Source organism: Sceloporus occidentalis, unplaced genomic scaffold (genome assembly GCF_023333645.1).
Source record: "Sceloporus occidentalis isolate IW3139 unplaced genomic scaffold, rSceOcc1.0.p SCAF_30, whole genome shotgun sequence".
Taxonomy (NCBI): domain Eukaryota; kingdom Metazoa; phylum Chordata; class Lepidosauria; order Squamata; family Phrynosomatidae; genus Sceloporus; species Sceloporus occidentalis.
The window spans coordinates 6,042,097-6,058,268 of NW_028317010.1; the positions used below are offsets into that span (position 1 = coordinate 6,042,097).

Sequence of the window (16,172 nt, forward strand, 5' to 3'; positions counted from 1 at the left end):
TCTTTTATCATGACCTCTTCATCAGTGAAAGTGCCAAGAGGAGCAAACACTGTGCCTTCCTTGGGTGGCTGAGCCAGGGCATCTGGTGTGGAAGATCGTAATCGATGAGGCAAATTTTGCGCTGTGATAAGACATCGTGGGATTTTGTTGCCCAGACACTAAAAAAACAAAAGCAACAATTTTAATAAATACTTAAATGATGAAAAAGAACCAAACAGAATAGCATACTTTTAGTAATAAATTAAAAACAATGTTTCTACTTTTATATTGTACATGGTGCATGCCGGTCACAGTGAAGCAATGCCACCCTAATAGGAGTTAGACAAAATTATACACAATGCAAATGCGAACAACTGTAAGTGGACTTACTTAATTGCTTACGAAGCAGCATGAGAACAACCCAACCGTTATCATTGTGATATAGATAGAGACACTGAGCTCGCTGTATTGCTTATTTTTGTTTGTATTTCATTTAAAAAAATAACTTTTGTTCTTACTTTTTCCCTTAGTGCAAGAAGAAGAAACGTTGTTTCTCGTTCTCTTGCCTCCAACCTCCCCAGCACTGAACACACTGTGATCAGCAAGCAAGGCTCCATAGACTTGCATTGCTGATCACAATGCATGTAATCAGCCAGCAGGGGGAGCAATTCGAAAGGACAGGAGAGTCCCAGCAGGGTCTGTGTAGACCAGACCTGGGCAAAGCACGGCCCGCGGGCCACATCCGGCCCGCTGAATAGCTCGGACCGGCCCGCAAATAGTGTCCTGGTGACTCACCAATGAGTCCGGTGTCCCCCCCCGCCCCGGTCACTTACCTTAAACTCCTGTGTTGGAAGCGTTTGTCTCGGGTGCCGGCGCTTTACGCTGGGCGCCGGCATATGACGTCAGACGCCGGCGATCAGCAGTGAAGCGCCGGCACCCGAGACAAACGCCTCACGCTTCCAACACAGGAGTTTAAGGTAAGTGACCGGGGCGGGGGGGGGGGATCCTGAGAAGGGGGGGTTAGGGAGTTAGAGGGGAGATAATGAGAAGGGGGGGTTAGGGAGTTAGAGGGGAGATACTGAGAAGGGGGGTTAGGGAGGGAGGTCTTACTGTGTGTGTGTGTCTTACTGTGTTTGTGTGTGTGTGTCTTACTGTGTGTGTGTGTATCTTACTGTGTCTGTGTGTGTCTCACTGTGTCTGTGTGTGTCTTACTGTGTCTGTGTGTGTCTCACTGTGTCTGTGTGTGTCTTACTGTGTCTGTGTGTGTCTTACTGTGTCTGTGTGTGTCTCACTGTGTCTGTGTGTGTCTTACTGTGTCTGTGTGTGTCTTACTGTGTCTGTGTGTGTCTCACTGTGTCTGTGTGTGTCTTACTGTGTCTGTGTGTGTCTCACTGTGTCTGTGTGTGTCTCACTGTGTCTGTGTGTGTCTTACTGTGTCTGTGTGTGTCTTACTGTGTCTGTGTGTGTCTTACTGTGTCTGTGTGTGTCTCACTGTGTCTGTGTGTATCTTACTGTGTCTGTGTGTGTCTCACTGTGTCTGTGTGTGTCTTACTGTGTCTGTGTGTGTCTTACTGTGTCTGTGTGTGTCTCACTGTGTCTGTGTGTGTCTTACTGTGTCTGTGTGTGTCTTACTGTGTCTGTGTGTGTCTTACTGTGTCTGTGTGTGTCTTACTGTGTTCATAGCTTATTCAGTTATTGTAATAAATATTTTAGCCCATTTTTTAGCTCAAAATATTTTTTCCTTTTTTTTCTCCTCTAAAATCTAGGTGCGTCTTATCAGCAGGTGCGTCTTATAGAGCGAAAAATACGGTATGCACTCCGAAGCCTTGTTCATTTTGTTCACTTCTGTGCTGTGCTAATAGTTATTCAGGCCTTACTTATTCAAGCACCTCTACCAATGACGTAGGCTTGAATAACTTTATTAAACAGCACATAAGTTAACAAAATGGACAAGGCTTCGGAGTTTGTAGTTTGTAGAGGTCTGGCCCTCTAAAACCATTCCAATTTCTCATGTGGCCCCATGGGAAAATTAATTGCCCACCCCTGGTGTAGACACTGCTGGGACTCTCCTGTCCTTCGGTAACCTTGTGGTGAGTGTGACCAGTGAATAAGTGGGAATGCCCAATTGGTACTTCTTTATGTATCAGAGTGCTGTTACAAATGATCAGTTGGCTAGAAGCAAGCAATGCTGGCTTGTGCTGACGGAGGGAGTCCAGGTTGTCAATAGACAGCCTGATCTCCCACTCAGCGACAGGGAGATGTCCCTGCAACAAAGTCAGGAGGTACATTCTATGTTATGTTCTAATGGGCTTCTTTCGTGACGTACCGGTACGGTATGTCAAACAGCCAATCAGTGGCAGGAAAGTGTTCCCAATTAAGCCAATAGGAGCCCTTTCTGTGGATGAGCCGGCTGGTGATGAGCACACCATGTGAGTGCAGGCAGTAGGTCAAGTAGCTGAGGTTGGGGAAAGAGGCAAATGCATGAAGGGGTTCTTGCAATAGGGGTGCGTGCACAGGAAACTATAAAGGGGCTACTCAGCTTTCAGATGCATTCACTACTTATGATGGGTAATTGCCAGGCAAAAAATAACAAAACAAAATACCAGCATTAAGCATACTGTATAAAATAATAAATTAGGTCATTTTATTACATTATAGCCTCAAATCTGCAAATAAACACTTTGTTTAAATTGCCTCCGAGTCACACATTTCTAGCTTAACACGTATGTACAGCCCCCCCCGCCCCCCAATGATCAGTAAACCGATGCCATCGCTCTGCACCAGCTGTCAGTTCATGCCCTTCTCACCTGGGCTCTGCGAAGTAAGACAACAGCCATCGTTCTCCAACAGTCACACACTCTCGCGAGAACAGGGACCGGAAACCAGAATATTTGCTCCTCGTTGTGGATAGTGTGTGGTGCTTAGGTATCCGGAAATAGTAAGTTTATTAAAAGATTCATGTTTCGTACAGCGCTATCTGTGTTTAGATGAGGTGTTGGCAGTCCCTCGCTTATGCATCCGAAAAAAAAATAAAAAATACAGGTATGGAAAATGACTTTTGAATTATTTATCTTCTGTGCCGTATTGTTTTTTCTTTTCTTCTCAAGAGTTATACAGAGTCCTTGATGCCCCTGATTTTCTATTCAAAGCCGCCACTGCCCAGGTTCCTATGGTAACCTTTGAAGCGCCTCAACTGTAAACGTACTACAATTCCCAGCGTGCATTGCGGATTATGGTGCCATGACGGAGAGGTGTGAACATAGAGAGGCGTTCCTAGGCGCATGCGCTCTATGTTTTGCGAGGGCCCCCCTCAACAGCGGCAGTCGGTGTTATCGGTTAGCGGTCATTACGAATACCCCTTGGCAGGCTGGGGACGGCATGCGGTTCTACGCTGTGAGGAGCTCCCGGTAACGGTAAGGAAAACCGACAAGTGGGCGGGGCTAGCACGGCGTGACGTCACATCAAGGCTGCAGGGTGTCAGAAAATTCATAACAAAAGCAGTATTCTATGCCTCAACGTATACGCAGCACTCACGCAACCTGACGGCAAAAAGATCGTCACTAGAATCAGAACGGGTGTAGAAGTCATGGCCCTCCCATTAAAACAGTGCATGTATATGATCGGGGGGGGGACAAATTGTAGCCAGAAAATGTTAGTGCAAAGAATGCTCAGGGCATCATTAACCCCAGCGCTGTATTATTCGATACTATGTAACAAAGTAACCTGGAAATAAACATCTTCCAAATGACACAGAGAGCCGTCCTGCGTTGTGTTCATTATTATTGATGATGTTGCTAAAGTCCATTAGTAGCCTAAAATGCATTTTACACGGCGGCGATACGTCGGGGTTGTCGTTTGGAATTTGAGAAGTGAACTTATTGGCGGACAATCCGTGTTAAAGACTGGCCTGAAGTTTGTAAGATTTGCGAGTGTCTCATATTTTTAGTAATGGAATTTAAACTTGCATGGGATAGGGCTATCCTGAATCTAAGACCGAGGACTGATGTGGTTTGAGCTTTTAAAGTAGGCAGATGATAGGCTTAATTCTTACCTGCCACCAAATTGTATGTGTATGTTTAAATGGTTCTTGCGGAATCTGTACACTTTAAATAATGTTCCAAGGACATGCGGGGATTATTATATAGTTTGGTTCTGCGCTAATGATTCTGATACGCAGCATTCATAGCAGATATGAATATGGCATTCATATGTCAGACATTTTGACATATTTAATGTGAGACTAGTGGAAAACATTCAGTAAGACTGCTGTATTTTTTAAAAAAAATAGTCTTTTCCGTCTGTACAGAAAAAATTAACACTTTTGGTAAATCATTTATAAAGCTTCAGTTATAGCCATGGAACAGTAAATTCCCATTCATTTTCGCCTGGAATTGGTGCTTTGTATAGGCCAGGGGGTCTATAGAGATGTTATGTGTCTATCTATGGCACATGGTGGGTAAACAGAACTTTGATATCCAGAAAATGCCACTCACCGCATTACCTCTTCATCCGCCTCAACCAAGAGCAAATTGCCAAAAAGAGCAAGCCAGGGACACGCGATGAAACATGACATTAATGTAGCGACTGCTCCATGTGTTGAATTCTGCCCTTTATAAATACAGATCGACGTTTCACTTACTGTTAAACTAAGCCACTTCTTTGTTTTGCTGGAATATGGGACAACTTCTTAATGGCAGCTTGAGAACATTAGAGTTTGCAAAACTGAATGTGAATTAGCTTGTACGCCCTCAATAGCTCTGATGTTTCCGCTAACCGTAACAGTTGGATAGGAAACTATATATATATATATGTGCTGTTTGGCCAGCTATATATTTTCTTCCTCTAAATGATATTGTAATCAGCGAGGCTTTAAGATGCTTTACGGAAGGAGTGGTGAAAGCCCTGCATGCGCTGTTTCTCTCAGGCCACCCAGTGCGGAACACACACAGAGCTTCAGTGTTCTGCAAATATCGCACATGGATGCGACAGGGGCTTGGGTACACTGAACCATGTGTTGGCATTGGTGGGTCGGCCTTTGACACACACTACACATTCACACACACACACACACACATTCGCACACACACCACTGAATGCGACTAAAGATATAATAAACAGTCACCAACAGTCTCTGAGTGCATCCCTTACTCTGTGTTCTATCTACTTCATCAGGAAAACTGGAATAGAAAGATCTGTATCAAATGTCTTACTATTTCTAGCAGCCAGCAGCTTCTCTGAATGAAGCACTTTGCCATGTAGCACCATTAGTAAAAGAGTATTGCTTTTTAAACACGAACATAGTATCCTTGTGCTTATAATAATGCTTTAAGATTGCAAACACAATTTTTTTTGCTGGATTGTTGGTTACTGAGACAAAGCTTTATTCACTAAATGAGTCACCTGGAGACTTTCCTGAAGAGTTGTGTAACTCCTAAACTCACCGTACATTACGAAGGCCGCAGGAAGAGCTTAAATGGCCCTGTATAATGCTTAGTTAAATCACTGAGATAGATGTATCCAAATTCTCCTGAGATATTAAGTTATGAAGGGCCAGCTCGGTCCTTCTGGCTAGGGGCTGCCAATGTTAGCCTTTCAGTGAATAGATACCAAAGAACATGGTTAGAGAGCAATCCTGTTGATCACATTATCCCACCAACATCAAACGAGACAAGAAGTTGAGCTCATTCACTACAGGATTCCCCGTCATTACTAGTTCAAACCCAGAGACTGCCAGACACAGTAAGCAACGAAACTCTGAATTTATTATTTCACCCTACCCTGTGACTTCAACCAGGCAGAATCCCTACCAACGTCAATCGTTTGCTGTCCCCCTTAAACCCCCATAGTACTCCAGATAAGTAGCCAATACATAGAAATCCGGTCTGTCCATTTTATCTGATAAAGCTTATGCTGTCAGATCTCAGGTTTAATATGCACACTTCATGTGAAATTACAGATTTAGGAAACTTTTATATTTTGTGAATAATAAAATTTCTCTGTGTGTCCTAAAAGAACAGAAAAAGGCACTTACAATGCATTAGACACTATTCTGTATAGTGATAAAGGCTATAAAGACACTTTTATCCTGCATTGTATTTAAACTGGAATGTGTTTTATACAAATAAATATTTATGTAATAATATAGCAATTAATAGTACGCATATAAAGAAAAGAGGCCACATATCATATATAAGAAAGCCTAATATAATGTCCTTATGCATTTAAAGGGGTGCATTTAATTAAAAGGTTTGCTAAACTTAACGTTAATTTTTAAAATGTAAAAAGGTGGGTTTCAACAGGGGCTGTACCCACATTTATAGCAAACGGGATCTACTGCGTGAAGCAAAATAAACCAATGATTTTCTTTTCGGTTATTCAGGCAGGGAGCACTCTGGAAACAACAAGACTGAATATGGGTGAAAAGAAGCCAGAACCGCTGGACTTTGTTAAGGATTTCCAGGAATACCTCACGCAACAAACACACCACGTCAATATGATCTCTGGGTCCGTAAGCGGCGACAAAGAGGGCGACACGCTGCCAGGAGGTACGTAGCAAGTGTTTCTTTCATACTATACGGATTACTTTTTATTTGAAGTTGGAACATTTCAGGTCACAAACTTAAAGGAACAGTCTGGCCCCCTAATCTGTGTTTTTGTGTGTAGTGGACCTTTAAGAGTACAATTTGAAGGGTCAACCACAGAGTCTGTCCAGATACAGAAGACATGCTTACATTTGAAAAGCTGTTTAATGAGCAGCCAATAGGAACGTGTGCTTGGGGCTCCGCGGCATACTGGGATCACCCCTGAGCAGCAGAGTCAGAAAAAATGACATCATTTGCTACAAATATTTTAAAGGGGCCAAATGGTTGACTCAATATATTGACAGCTTTTTATGTGAGGCAAAATGTCCTTTAGGATGTAGCGTTACATCCAGCCATTTTTGCGCTTGGACAGCCTGGACTCTCCCCTATCAGCAAATTCTAGCATCACGGGCTTCCTGCTGACACATTGAGTGTAACGGCGCTCTGGGCGAGCGATCACACACCATTATACCCTGAAAGACAGGTTGCGCGGTCAGGTGTTTCCATAAGAGATCCCCAAAGGCCCATATAAGACTGAGAAGGTTCCTAAGCGAAACTGCAAAAAATGTGTGTGTGTGTGGGGGGGGTTCTACCGTAGTATATATTTTTTAAATGTAATTTTTACGTTTTGTGTGTTTCTTTGGCTTTTAAAGAAAACCCTATTTGTCCTAAAAAAGGATGTGTAATTTGTGTGTGTGTGTGTTTTCACACAGAAAAGGAGAATCTTGATTATGGTCATTTATGGTAATAATGGCAAAAAAATACAGAATTAAAACCCTTAGTACTGAAGTGGTTAAACAATATTCAAGCATATACTTTTTAGGACTAAAATGTTGGCACTGGGGGGACTAAAATACGTTTTGCTAAGGATTTCTCCTTCAGGATAGGTGCCAATGTTGATTCTGTTTTTGCAGTACTCATGAGAGAGCTGTGCAACATGACTAGAGGTCCTTTCAGGGTCTTGATACACTTCAGGGATCATTCTTGTAACCAGTGTTATCATGAGGACATACATTTTTTTTTATTGCTATTTTTATTATATATTTTTTGCTTCCAAATAGGGAGTAACTATTTGTCCTTCTCCTTACTATGATCTTACAGTAGTAGTTCATGGTATGTGTGATCAGCAGCAGGGGATTGGTCAGCAGGTACCCTAGCGGGGTCTGTACAGACCCTCTGCGATCTGTACTGCATGAAGCACAAGTGGAGGCATTCAGACGCTGTAAGTATAATGGCTCTCATACAGAGCGCCATTGCACTTAATCTGTCAGTGCAGGGTAACATGCTGGCGCCTGCTGAGATGGGAGTGCCCAGGCTGTTATTAGACATTTTGGATCTTTCGTGTATCAGAAGTGAAACGTGCCTGTCTGTAAAATAAAGAGGATGCAACGTCCTGCTCACTGTCGCAGGATGCAGTAGTTATGTCCGATAGTCGAGCGCAGGTTAATGCAGAGATTATGTATTCAGTGACAGGGCCAGTGTTCAGAGACTGTGCACAATTTCAAGATTTTTTTTTATTTAGACTGTAATGATATATATAAAAAAAAAAAAAAAAAAGTATAACTCCATGATTGCATGAATTGTCTCGTTCCCCAGCTAGCTGTATGTCCTATCTTACTAAGATTCTTACTATTGTTTCCCTTGCCGAACATACAACAGGGAGGTGCTATTCATTGACTTACTTTTTATAAATCAGGGCCACAAAACCACGATGTGCTCACCGCTAACTCTCCGTGCCTTGCTCTACCGGCAGCTGGGACAGACAGCGATCAGAATGGGCTGGACCACCCTTCTGTGGAGGTGTCTCTGGATGAGAGCGCTGGAATGCTGGTGGATGGCTTTGAGAGGACTTATGATGGGAAACTAAAATGTCGTTACTGTAACTATGCTAGCAAAGGCACTGCTCGTCTAATAGAACACATTCGCATACACACAGGTAGGTGTCTATCTGTGTGTGCTTGTGGGAACCTGGAGTATTGTCTGACAGCGTGCAGGGTGTGTTTTTCAAGGAAAATAGCAATATGAGACAGTAGAAGTAAACCTCCAAACAAAAGTACTATAATATCACAAAGGCTCACAAAGCAAGTAAGATAGAAAACACAGAGTATGCCTTCACCAAATGTGCCTTGTTGTCTACTTTCACAACATTTTTTTTTTTTTTTACAATTATGGTAATAAATTTGTAATACAACCCTACTTTATGTGTATACCACTGGGGGCAACCAGCAAGTTCCAATTGTCAGGATTTGTATGACTATTCTTCTTCCCTTTTACATTATTCTCTAGTTTTGTTAAGTGCGAGGTGTAGTAACGTCAGCGCAGAAAACGTTATGTCGGTTTTGCTTCAGATTTCAGCAATTTTTAAATAAGAGTAGCTTACTTTTAAGCCAGGTATCTCCAAAAAGATAAAACCGTCATGCTTGACGAAATGAAACTTTTTTTTTTTGCAGGTGAAAAGCCGCACCGTTGTCACTTGTGCCCATTTGCATCTGCATATGAACGACACTTAGAGGCTCACATGCGATCTCACACTGGGGAAAAGCCATATAAGTGTGAGTTATGTTCCTTCCGCTGCAGCGATCGAAGCAACTTGTCCCATCACCGTCGACGCAAGCATAAGATGTTACCCATCAAAGGTACACGTCCATCTCTTGGGAATAAGAAAATGTGGGGTGTCCTTCAGAAGAAAGTGAGCAGCCTGGGCTACACCCGCAGGACTCTGATTAACCTTAACCCGCCGTCCTTGGTGGTGCACAAGCCTGACTACTTGAGTGACTTTTCCCATGAAATACCCAGCATCAACGCCAATGAAGCATATGAAAACCTAGCAAAGGCATCTCATGGAGTAGGGCTGTCACGAGATCCCCAGGAGCTCTTGGTGGACAACCCATTAAACCAGTTGTCTACTTTAGCTGGACAACTCTCCAGCCTTCCACCAGACACCCAAAATCCCGCCTCTCCTGACACAGGACCCTGTACTGACGAAAAGCCCTTTATGATCCAGCAGCCTCCTCCTCCATCCTGTGCATCTGCTGCAGCCGTCTCTACCAGCGTGGCACAAAGCTCCTCTCCAGCCAGCCCCGAGGTGCGGCCTTCCCACAACCACAGAAACTGTAGCCCCATGGCTGGGCCAAGCAGCGAACGCAGCGGGCGAACCAGCACTCCTAGCATCAGCAACAGTCAGCCTAGCACTCCTGCCCCAGCCCTGCCCGTACAAGACCCTCAGCTCCTGCACCACTGCCAGCATTGTGACATGTACTTTGCAGATAACATACTGTACACCATCCACATGGGCTGCCACGGCTTTGAAAACCCCTTCCAATGCAACATATGTGGCTGCAAGTGTAAAAACAAATATGACTTTGCCTGCCACTTTGCACGAGGTCAACACAGCCAACACTGACTTTATACGAACTGTGGCCTGTTTTTAAACCCGACCTCTGAAGACAGTCTGCTGCGGCGTCTGCCGTCTGAGGTTTGTATATGATGTAAATATAATCTGTGCTCCTCGTGTGCCTGGACGGTGCGTGAGAACGCATAATTCAAAAGTGTTTTAAAATGGAGATGGCAAAAAATGCATTACAAGCTTTCCACGTTTTGCTGCCAAGACCCGCTTCCGTATGTTTTCATGAAGAAACACGTATGATGTTGGCAGTTGCCACCATGAGGCATCTGTCAATTAGCAGTCTTCCCATCTGTCTGCTGTGCAGGTGGGGGCTCTGGTGTATATCCACCGATTGACTGATGTGGTCATTCATTTTGCAGGAAAACGATGTTTCTCACAAACAAAATTTGTATGTATTTGGTTGTGATGCCTTTTACTGGATCTTATTCCTATAAGACAGCTTTTAAAGAAGTGATGCAAAAGATGCTTGCCACAATTCTGTGTTTTGTTATTTGTTTTCTTTTCAATATGTCCCCTCACGGTTGTTACGTATATATATCTCTGTGATACATTCACAGCATGTTGCGTGTTTCCCCAAAGATTTAAACTGCTTCATAACCCATCACTGCATAAAATAAACCTGATTGTCTATTCACACCTTATACTTGTGATCGCTTTCACGTGTCATGGTCCGGCCGCCATTGTGTACTTTAGTCATCTGTTGCGCTGTCCTGTTAATGGCAATTCCAGTTATTGAACGGAAATCTGTTTAACTGGTGTTTCAACAATTTACATATAAACCATGCATTTTGTATGAAAATATGGTTTCCTCTTCTAGGAGGAAAAACCCTTTTCATGAAACATCTCAGGGATCAATTAACTAACCCGAGACTATAACAGTTTTAGCTCCCTGACATCATTATGCATTCCAAAGGCCCAAACCCTCTGAACAGAGTTAAAGGCGGTGGATTTCTCGAATGACATTTAATGATGTCTTTATGCAGGGAGAGATCTGCCCTTCCTGCAGGAGAAGCTCATTGGGGTTGTCCATTTCCAAAGAGATTTGTGCGTTCAGATGTTCAGCTCACCAACAATTGCGGTTGTCTTCACTTTTTTGGGGTACTCGTAACACATCATTTAATGTGTTTAACAGTAAACGGAATGGGAACAGAATCCTCTCTACGGCTAGTTTTACAATGACTTTCTAGTACAGAAAAGCAACAAAATAAAGGAACGCCATCAAAAAATATAACTTTTACTCTTAAACATTAAAATGTAAAAGTGCGTTTAAGATATGCGCAGCTTTTCACAGAAATGTATGTTTTGAATAGTATCCTTTATAGACGCTGTTACTCTATTCATTTCCCATCTTACTGCTTTATACAGTTATGGATATCTGCTTGAACTTAGGTACAGAGAGGGAATGCCTTGGAACACATAACAGTGTTGTGGATAGTTGAACAATTCATGTGGCTTTACACAAATATGGATATACAATGTGTTCTGTCTGTTCTTTAAACAAGAAAAGCGTATCGTTAGCTGTGTGTGCCCCAAATGCCAGCAGTTCCTTTTGTGACATACTTTGCTTCAGTTGCTCCAGAAGTCTGGATTTTGCACCGTGCAGCTCCTGTGCTACGAGCTTCATTTCCTGCACAGAAATTGTGCCTAAAATACAGCGATAAAATAAAAATATAAAACATCTAACACCTTAACGATTTCTCCCAGTATGGCTTTTCAACATTTTTTACAGAAACAGGACAACGTTAGCTTGTTAGCATTCTTCTCTGTGTTTTGGAGGATCAAAAGAAGTGGCTAGAATGTTTATATGAAATAAAGAGAATATGCACACCTGAGATGCAATTCCATCCCCAATAATACCCCTTTAATATTTAATCACTAGAAATCTGTCTCTAGTAGTTATACTGCTACTTTCATGGTGACCCACAGGAAGACAACATTCCAACCTAAAAATATTAAAGTACATAGAAAACCGGGTAAAACATTTTACCAAACCACAGAATGAAAGACGTCCGTGGCTCAGACCGCACCCCCACCTTTCACTGACTGCATGGTCTCGGAAATTGATCTTCGAAGACTCTGGTCTGCCTGATGGAGAATGTTGGCTGCGCAGACAGCTCGGTCCTTGTCCTGTTTGCAGACACAGAGTAAAGAAAACAGATGCACTACTATGCACACAGCTAAAGGAGGATCACCTCTTAGGGGATAGGGAGCCCCTGGATGGCCACAGGTATAGGTTCAACATTCAAAGAGGACAAACAAGCCTGGCAAAAGGTTGCTTGTTGCTAAAAAATGGAACTGGTTTTAATAAATAAAATACTCTTTACTTCGCGGTGTGTTTTCCATGAAAAGAGTTCGCTCCACTAACTTCCATACCTTGTCCATAGAGTCTTCTTGTAGTGGCCTTAAAGGGTTTTCAACAGCTTCTTTCAGCAGGCCAGAAATTCCTGGACTTTAAGAAAGAAATATTAGTCTAAATCAGAAAAAAGCACCTGTCTTGTAAAAAAAGGTACTAAAGACAGTCTCTGCAACAACACCGCCAAATTTATAAATCCTAACTATTTGTATACAACATTTCTTTATTTACTACAACTGATCTTATCAGATATTTGGGTAGTTGTCCGAGGCATATACAAAGCAGCGCCATCGAGGGGAAATGCCGTTTCTCATTCCCCGATTCGTACTTCTCTTCTGTCAGAGCCGAGCTGTCAAGGATCAAGCTGTTTTGCTCCCATGTGTTTTTCCTTGGATTTGGAATCTCCATTTTTTTCTCCATAAGCCAAATGGTTTGGTCTGGCACAGGAACAGCTCTGCTTCTATTCCTCATCAGGCAGCACTCTACAGGACACTGTAAGTAGATCTGGCAGAAACCTAATGAATCTGTTAAGAGAAATTGTTACATCTGTTAAAAAAGATGTTTTTAAACAAAACGGATTGTTGTAAAAGTCTTGATCTAGTACTGCGGCAAAGCAGATTTGGTAAGGGGCGCACGAGGGACTCTGAAAGAGACTGGCTGCTGGGGACAAAGATAACAATGGGAAGCCGTTTAATGACAAGGATGGCTATAAGAAGCTGGGGACGAAGATGACTACAAACACCAGGAAGAGATTATGTTTAAAAACAGGGCTCTGGGGGAGTTCCAAGGGTATCCAACCAATGGAATGCATCTGCCGACAGCACAAGGCCAATGGTTGCTATGGTGATAAGGCTGCTTTTTAAACATTGCTGCACGGTACCTGCACCCTGGCCACCATCCAACTCTTCTTTACAACACTATTGTGACATAATGGAAACACAGATCACATACAGGTTGCATTTAGGAGGTACTCACATTTGCGCGCCAGTTGATAAACTTCGTATCGCATACTCTGGTAATAAAAATTATCATCCAGCACAAGGCAAGTAGCATTGTTTTCGGGGATATTTGTAACGTGGCACGGAGAACCATCATCCAACCTTGCAGGAGATACTAAGCCTTGACGTGCCAGACAATCAACGAACCGATGCCACGTTTCCTCTGATCTACTTTCGGGACATACTAAACCAGAAGAGTTAAGAACGGCCACAATAAGATGCTCGAGGTAGCCCAATATCTGTTGACGGTGCTGCTTCCAGACAGAAGTCTAGAAAAGATGAGAAAGTATACACATTTATCGAGGTCATAAAATGCTTTGGGACAAATTGGGATCCATTTTAACATCTGCAATGGTTGTAAATGTCCGCTGGTGCAAGAAAACAGACATGCAAGCGCAAAACTTTTATTCCAATTAAATTAAAAACTGCCGTGAATCTTAAAAGAAAAATGTTTTTTATTAGATACACCAATTAACGTTGTCTTTTAGGCGGCAGGGACAGTTTGGATAGCAGCTATAATCAGGGTCTGATCAGCAGCGACCCGTGCCGGCTCTATTGATTATTTGTGTTTGTCTGTACGAGTTTTAACCATTTCAGATCCCCGTTATCACCGTGCATAACGGTCACCAACACCAGGGGGCTTCTTCTGCAAGACAGGACTAAGATTACTCCGCATAACGTATAGCAAATTCAGAGATGTCATTATAAGAGACCCTCCAGGGCCACCCTAAGTCTTGCATGGGAAGCCTACTGGGTTGTATAATGTATGATAAAAGAGAACGGAAGCACGTATGAACCGGATTGTGCACCTCGTACTTGGGGCACTTTATTCAACCGGACAAGCAGTGTTGATGTACAGAATAGACACTTCTGGGCTAGGGTAGGACGCACTCTGCATGACAAAGACACCAATTGTACCACACGGAAATGGGTCGTTGACCTGCCTCATCTCTCTCGGGTTCCGCCGACAAGCTAGAAATCTCGCGAGACTCGCCGAGGGCTCTGCGGGGCCCCTCTGTAAACGAGTCAGCCGTGATTACGTCATCGTACGTGATAACAAAAACCGACTCGCTGAGCCAGTGTTTTTCCAGAGACCGCGCTAAAGTCGACTTTCCCGAACCAGGGAGCCCGCAGAGGAGACATATTGCAAGCCGCCGCATACGCCTGGGCTCACACACCGACACAGCCGCTTAGTAAACACGCGCAAGCGCCGTCACGCTGCATAACATGTGACTCCTCCAATCATTGTTGACTTCCTTTCGTAATTTATTTCCGTATAAACTCGAGAATTCTGGGATTTGTAGTTTTTCATAAATCTCTTTACCCGTTTTATTTTAATAGGTGCAGTTAGAGGGGTGGCTGGAGGCATTTTTTATTTCTTTAGCGAGATGTTTTAATGGGTGATATATATATATATATATATATATATATATATATATATATATATATATATATATATATATATATATAATGTATGCATTTTATATTGAATGCATAACCAGATTTCTTGTCCTAAAGGTCCCATTGTTGTTTGTTGTGACGGATAGGGCTGGTGGTACAAGCCTAATTCTGAAAGTACATAAAACGTAAAAATAATTACTGCTAATAAATTGTATTATTTTTTTTTAATACTTATGGCCGTTTCTCGGAATCGCTGCTTCTCCAGGTCACTAAAGGGAAACTCTGGGTGGCGGTGTTGCAACACGCCGCGCTCCCCACCCACATCCTCATTAAAAATACAACTAGAACGCCCACTGATGTTAGCGGGACCTCCTACCCACATCGCGCAAGGGGGTCTCCGGGTAGCCTTTTGGGCGTTTCATGGTAGTAAAAGCTTTTAGTTATAATTTTTAAATATATTACTAAAATATGAATAGAGATACTCTTGAGATCTTGCGGATGCCAGCGGTGTGATGGTGACATCAATGGGTTGTTTATAATGGAGTTTTTTTTATGTGTTTTTTCACATAATAGATCTTTTTCATTTTTTAGAAGAGGGAGGAAAAATCCCTGATCACCCCTGTACTGCTCACACTGTGATTAGTACACGAGCAGAAAATACTCCTGATGAAGCCTGTTATGGCGAAACGCGTTGAGTGACTTTTTTTGGACTTATCATTTTTTATTTGCACCAGTGCCTTTTTATTATTTTATTGTTTTTATTGATTTTATTTATTTTAGTTGCCCATTTTTTAAGCTGCATCTGTTATAGATCCAGCTCATTGCTACCTTGGAATAAATATATTTTTTACCACACATCTCATGTGGACAGTGGCTGTTTGATGCACCACACACCCACCAATATTTATCATCGGATTCACCAAACAGAGGAGGATACGCATGTGACCAAAACGTCACCAACTACTACGGGCACCTTGACACTGGTGTTAGTGTAAGTATTACTCCACTTGTTGCGCCTCCAGCGATATATACAATATACACTATTGGTTCCTCTCTTGTTTCTTTCTCGGATATATACCCCATACGTCGACCCTGAGAGTACACCTGTTTGACGCATTGAACCACATAAACAATGTGAGTGTAAAATCTGCAACACGCAGGGCACATCACATTTTTGTACACCTGCACTATTTATTTTTGTTTTTCTTTTGTATTTTTTCATTTTATTTATACGGAACGGAATACACGAGCGCCCCCTATCGAACCTTTTGCTGAAATTCTTCAACACCCGGAGAGTGTTGTATAAGGGCTGCAGCTGTGATTCCAGACTAAACAGGAAAGTTATTATAGCTTATCACTTTTTTTGTTCACTGTTCCACTCCTTCTACTGGTCTTCTCACTTTTTACATAACTCACACTGTGATTAGCAAGAAGAAAGAAGACCCCCTACCACC

At 42.6% G+C, this 16,172-nt stretch overlaps 2 protein-coding genes across 3 annotated transcripts; one reads left to right on the forward strand and one right to left on the reverse strand.

The window, feature by feature from the left end:
• Positions 1-6,391: 6,391 nt before the first annotated feature.
• Positions 6,392-9,963, forward strand: LOC149298971 (zinc finger protein Pegasus). Of its 2 annotated transcripts, none has more exons than XM_089486972.1 (3): positions 6,392-6,524; positions 8,257-8,496; positions 9,011-9,963. In XM_089486972.1, exons 1-3 carry the CDS (start codon positions 6,392-6,394, stop codon positions 9,961-9,963), a joined length of 1,326 nt encoding a protein of 441 aa, XP_089343098.1. The 2 variants fall into 2 exon arrangements, with proteins under 2 accessions (XP_089343098.1, XP_089343100.1); XM_089486974.1 differs by having other exon boundaries at positions 8,314-8,496.
• Positions 9,964-11,410: 1,447 nt separating this feature from the next.
• LOC149298972 (L-seryl-tRNA(Sec) kinase-like) lies at positions 11,411-14,477 on the reverse strand. The gene is made up of 6 exons (XM_089486800.1): positions 14,262-14,477; positions 13,295-13,586; positions 12,648-12,843; positions 12,340-12,415; positions 12,000-12,093; positions 11,411-11,610 (listed from the first exon to the last, which is right to left on the reverse strand). The coding sequence occupies exons 1-6, from the start codon at positions 14,475-14,477 to the stop codon at positions 11,411-11,413; spliced, it is 1,074 nt and encodes a 357-aa protein (XP_089342926.1).
• Between the last annotated feature and the right edge of the window lie 1,695 nt (positions 14,478-16,172).

Excerpts from the sequence above, each read along its gene's own strand:
- LOC149298971 (XM_089486972.1), top strand. The coding sequence starts at position 6,392 with ATGGGTGAAAAGAAGCCAGAACCGCTGGACTTTGTTAAGGATTTCCAG. Across the intron at positions 6,525-8,256 it reads GGGCGACACGCTGCCAGGAG|GGCCACAAAACCACGATGTG; the intron begins GTACGTAGCAAG and ends TTTATAAATCAG. Across the intron at positions 8,497-9,010 it reads ACACATTCGCATACACACAG|GTGAAAAGCCGCACCGTTGT; the intron begins GTAGGTGTCTAT and ends TTTTTTTTGCAG.
- LOC149298972 (XM_089486800.1), bottom strand. The coding sequence starts at position 14,477 with ATGCGGCGGCTTGCAATATGTCTCCTCTGCGGGCTCCCTGGTTCGGGA. Across the intron at positions 13,587-14,261 it reads CGGAACCCGAGAGAGATGAG|ACTTCTGTCTGGAAGCAGCA; the intron begins GCAGGTCAACGA and ends CATCTTTTCTAG. Across the intron at positions 12,416-12,647 it reads TCGGCTCTGACAGAAGAGAA|TCCAGGAATTTCTGGCCTGC; the intron begins GTACGAATCGGG and ends TCTTTCTTAAAG.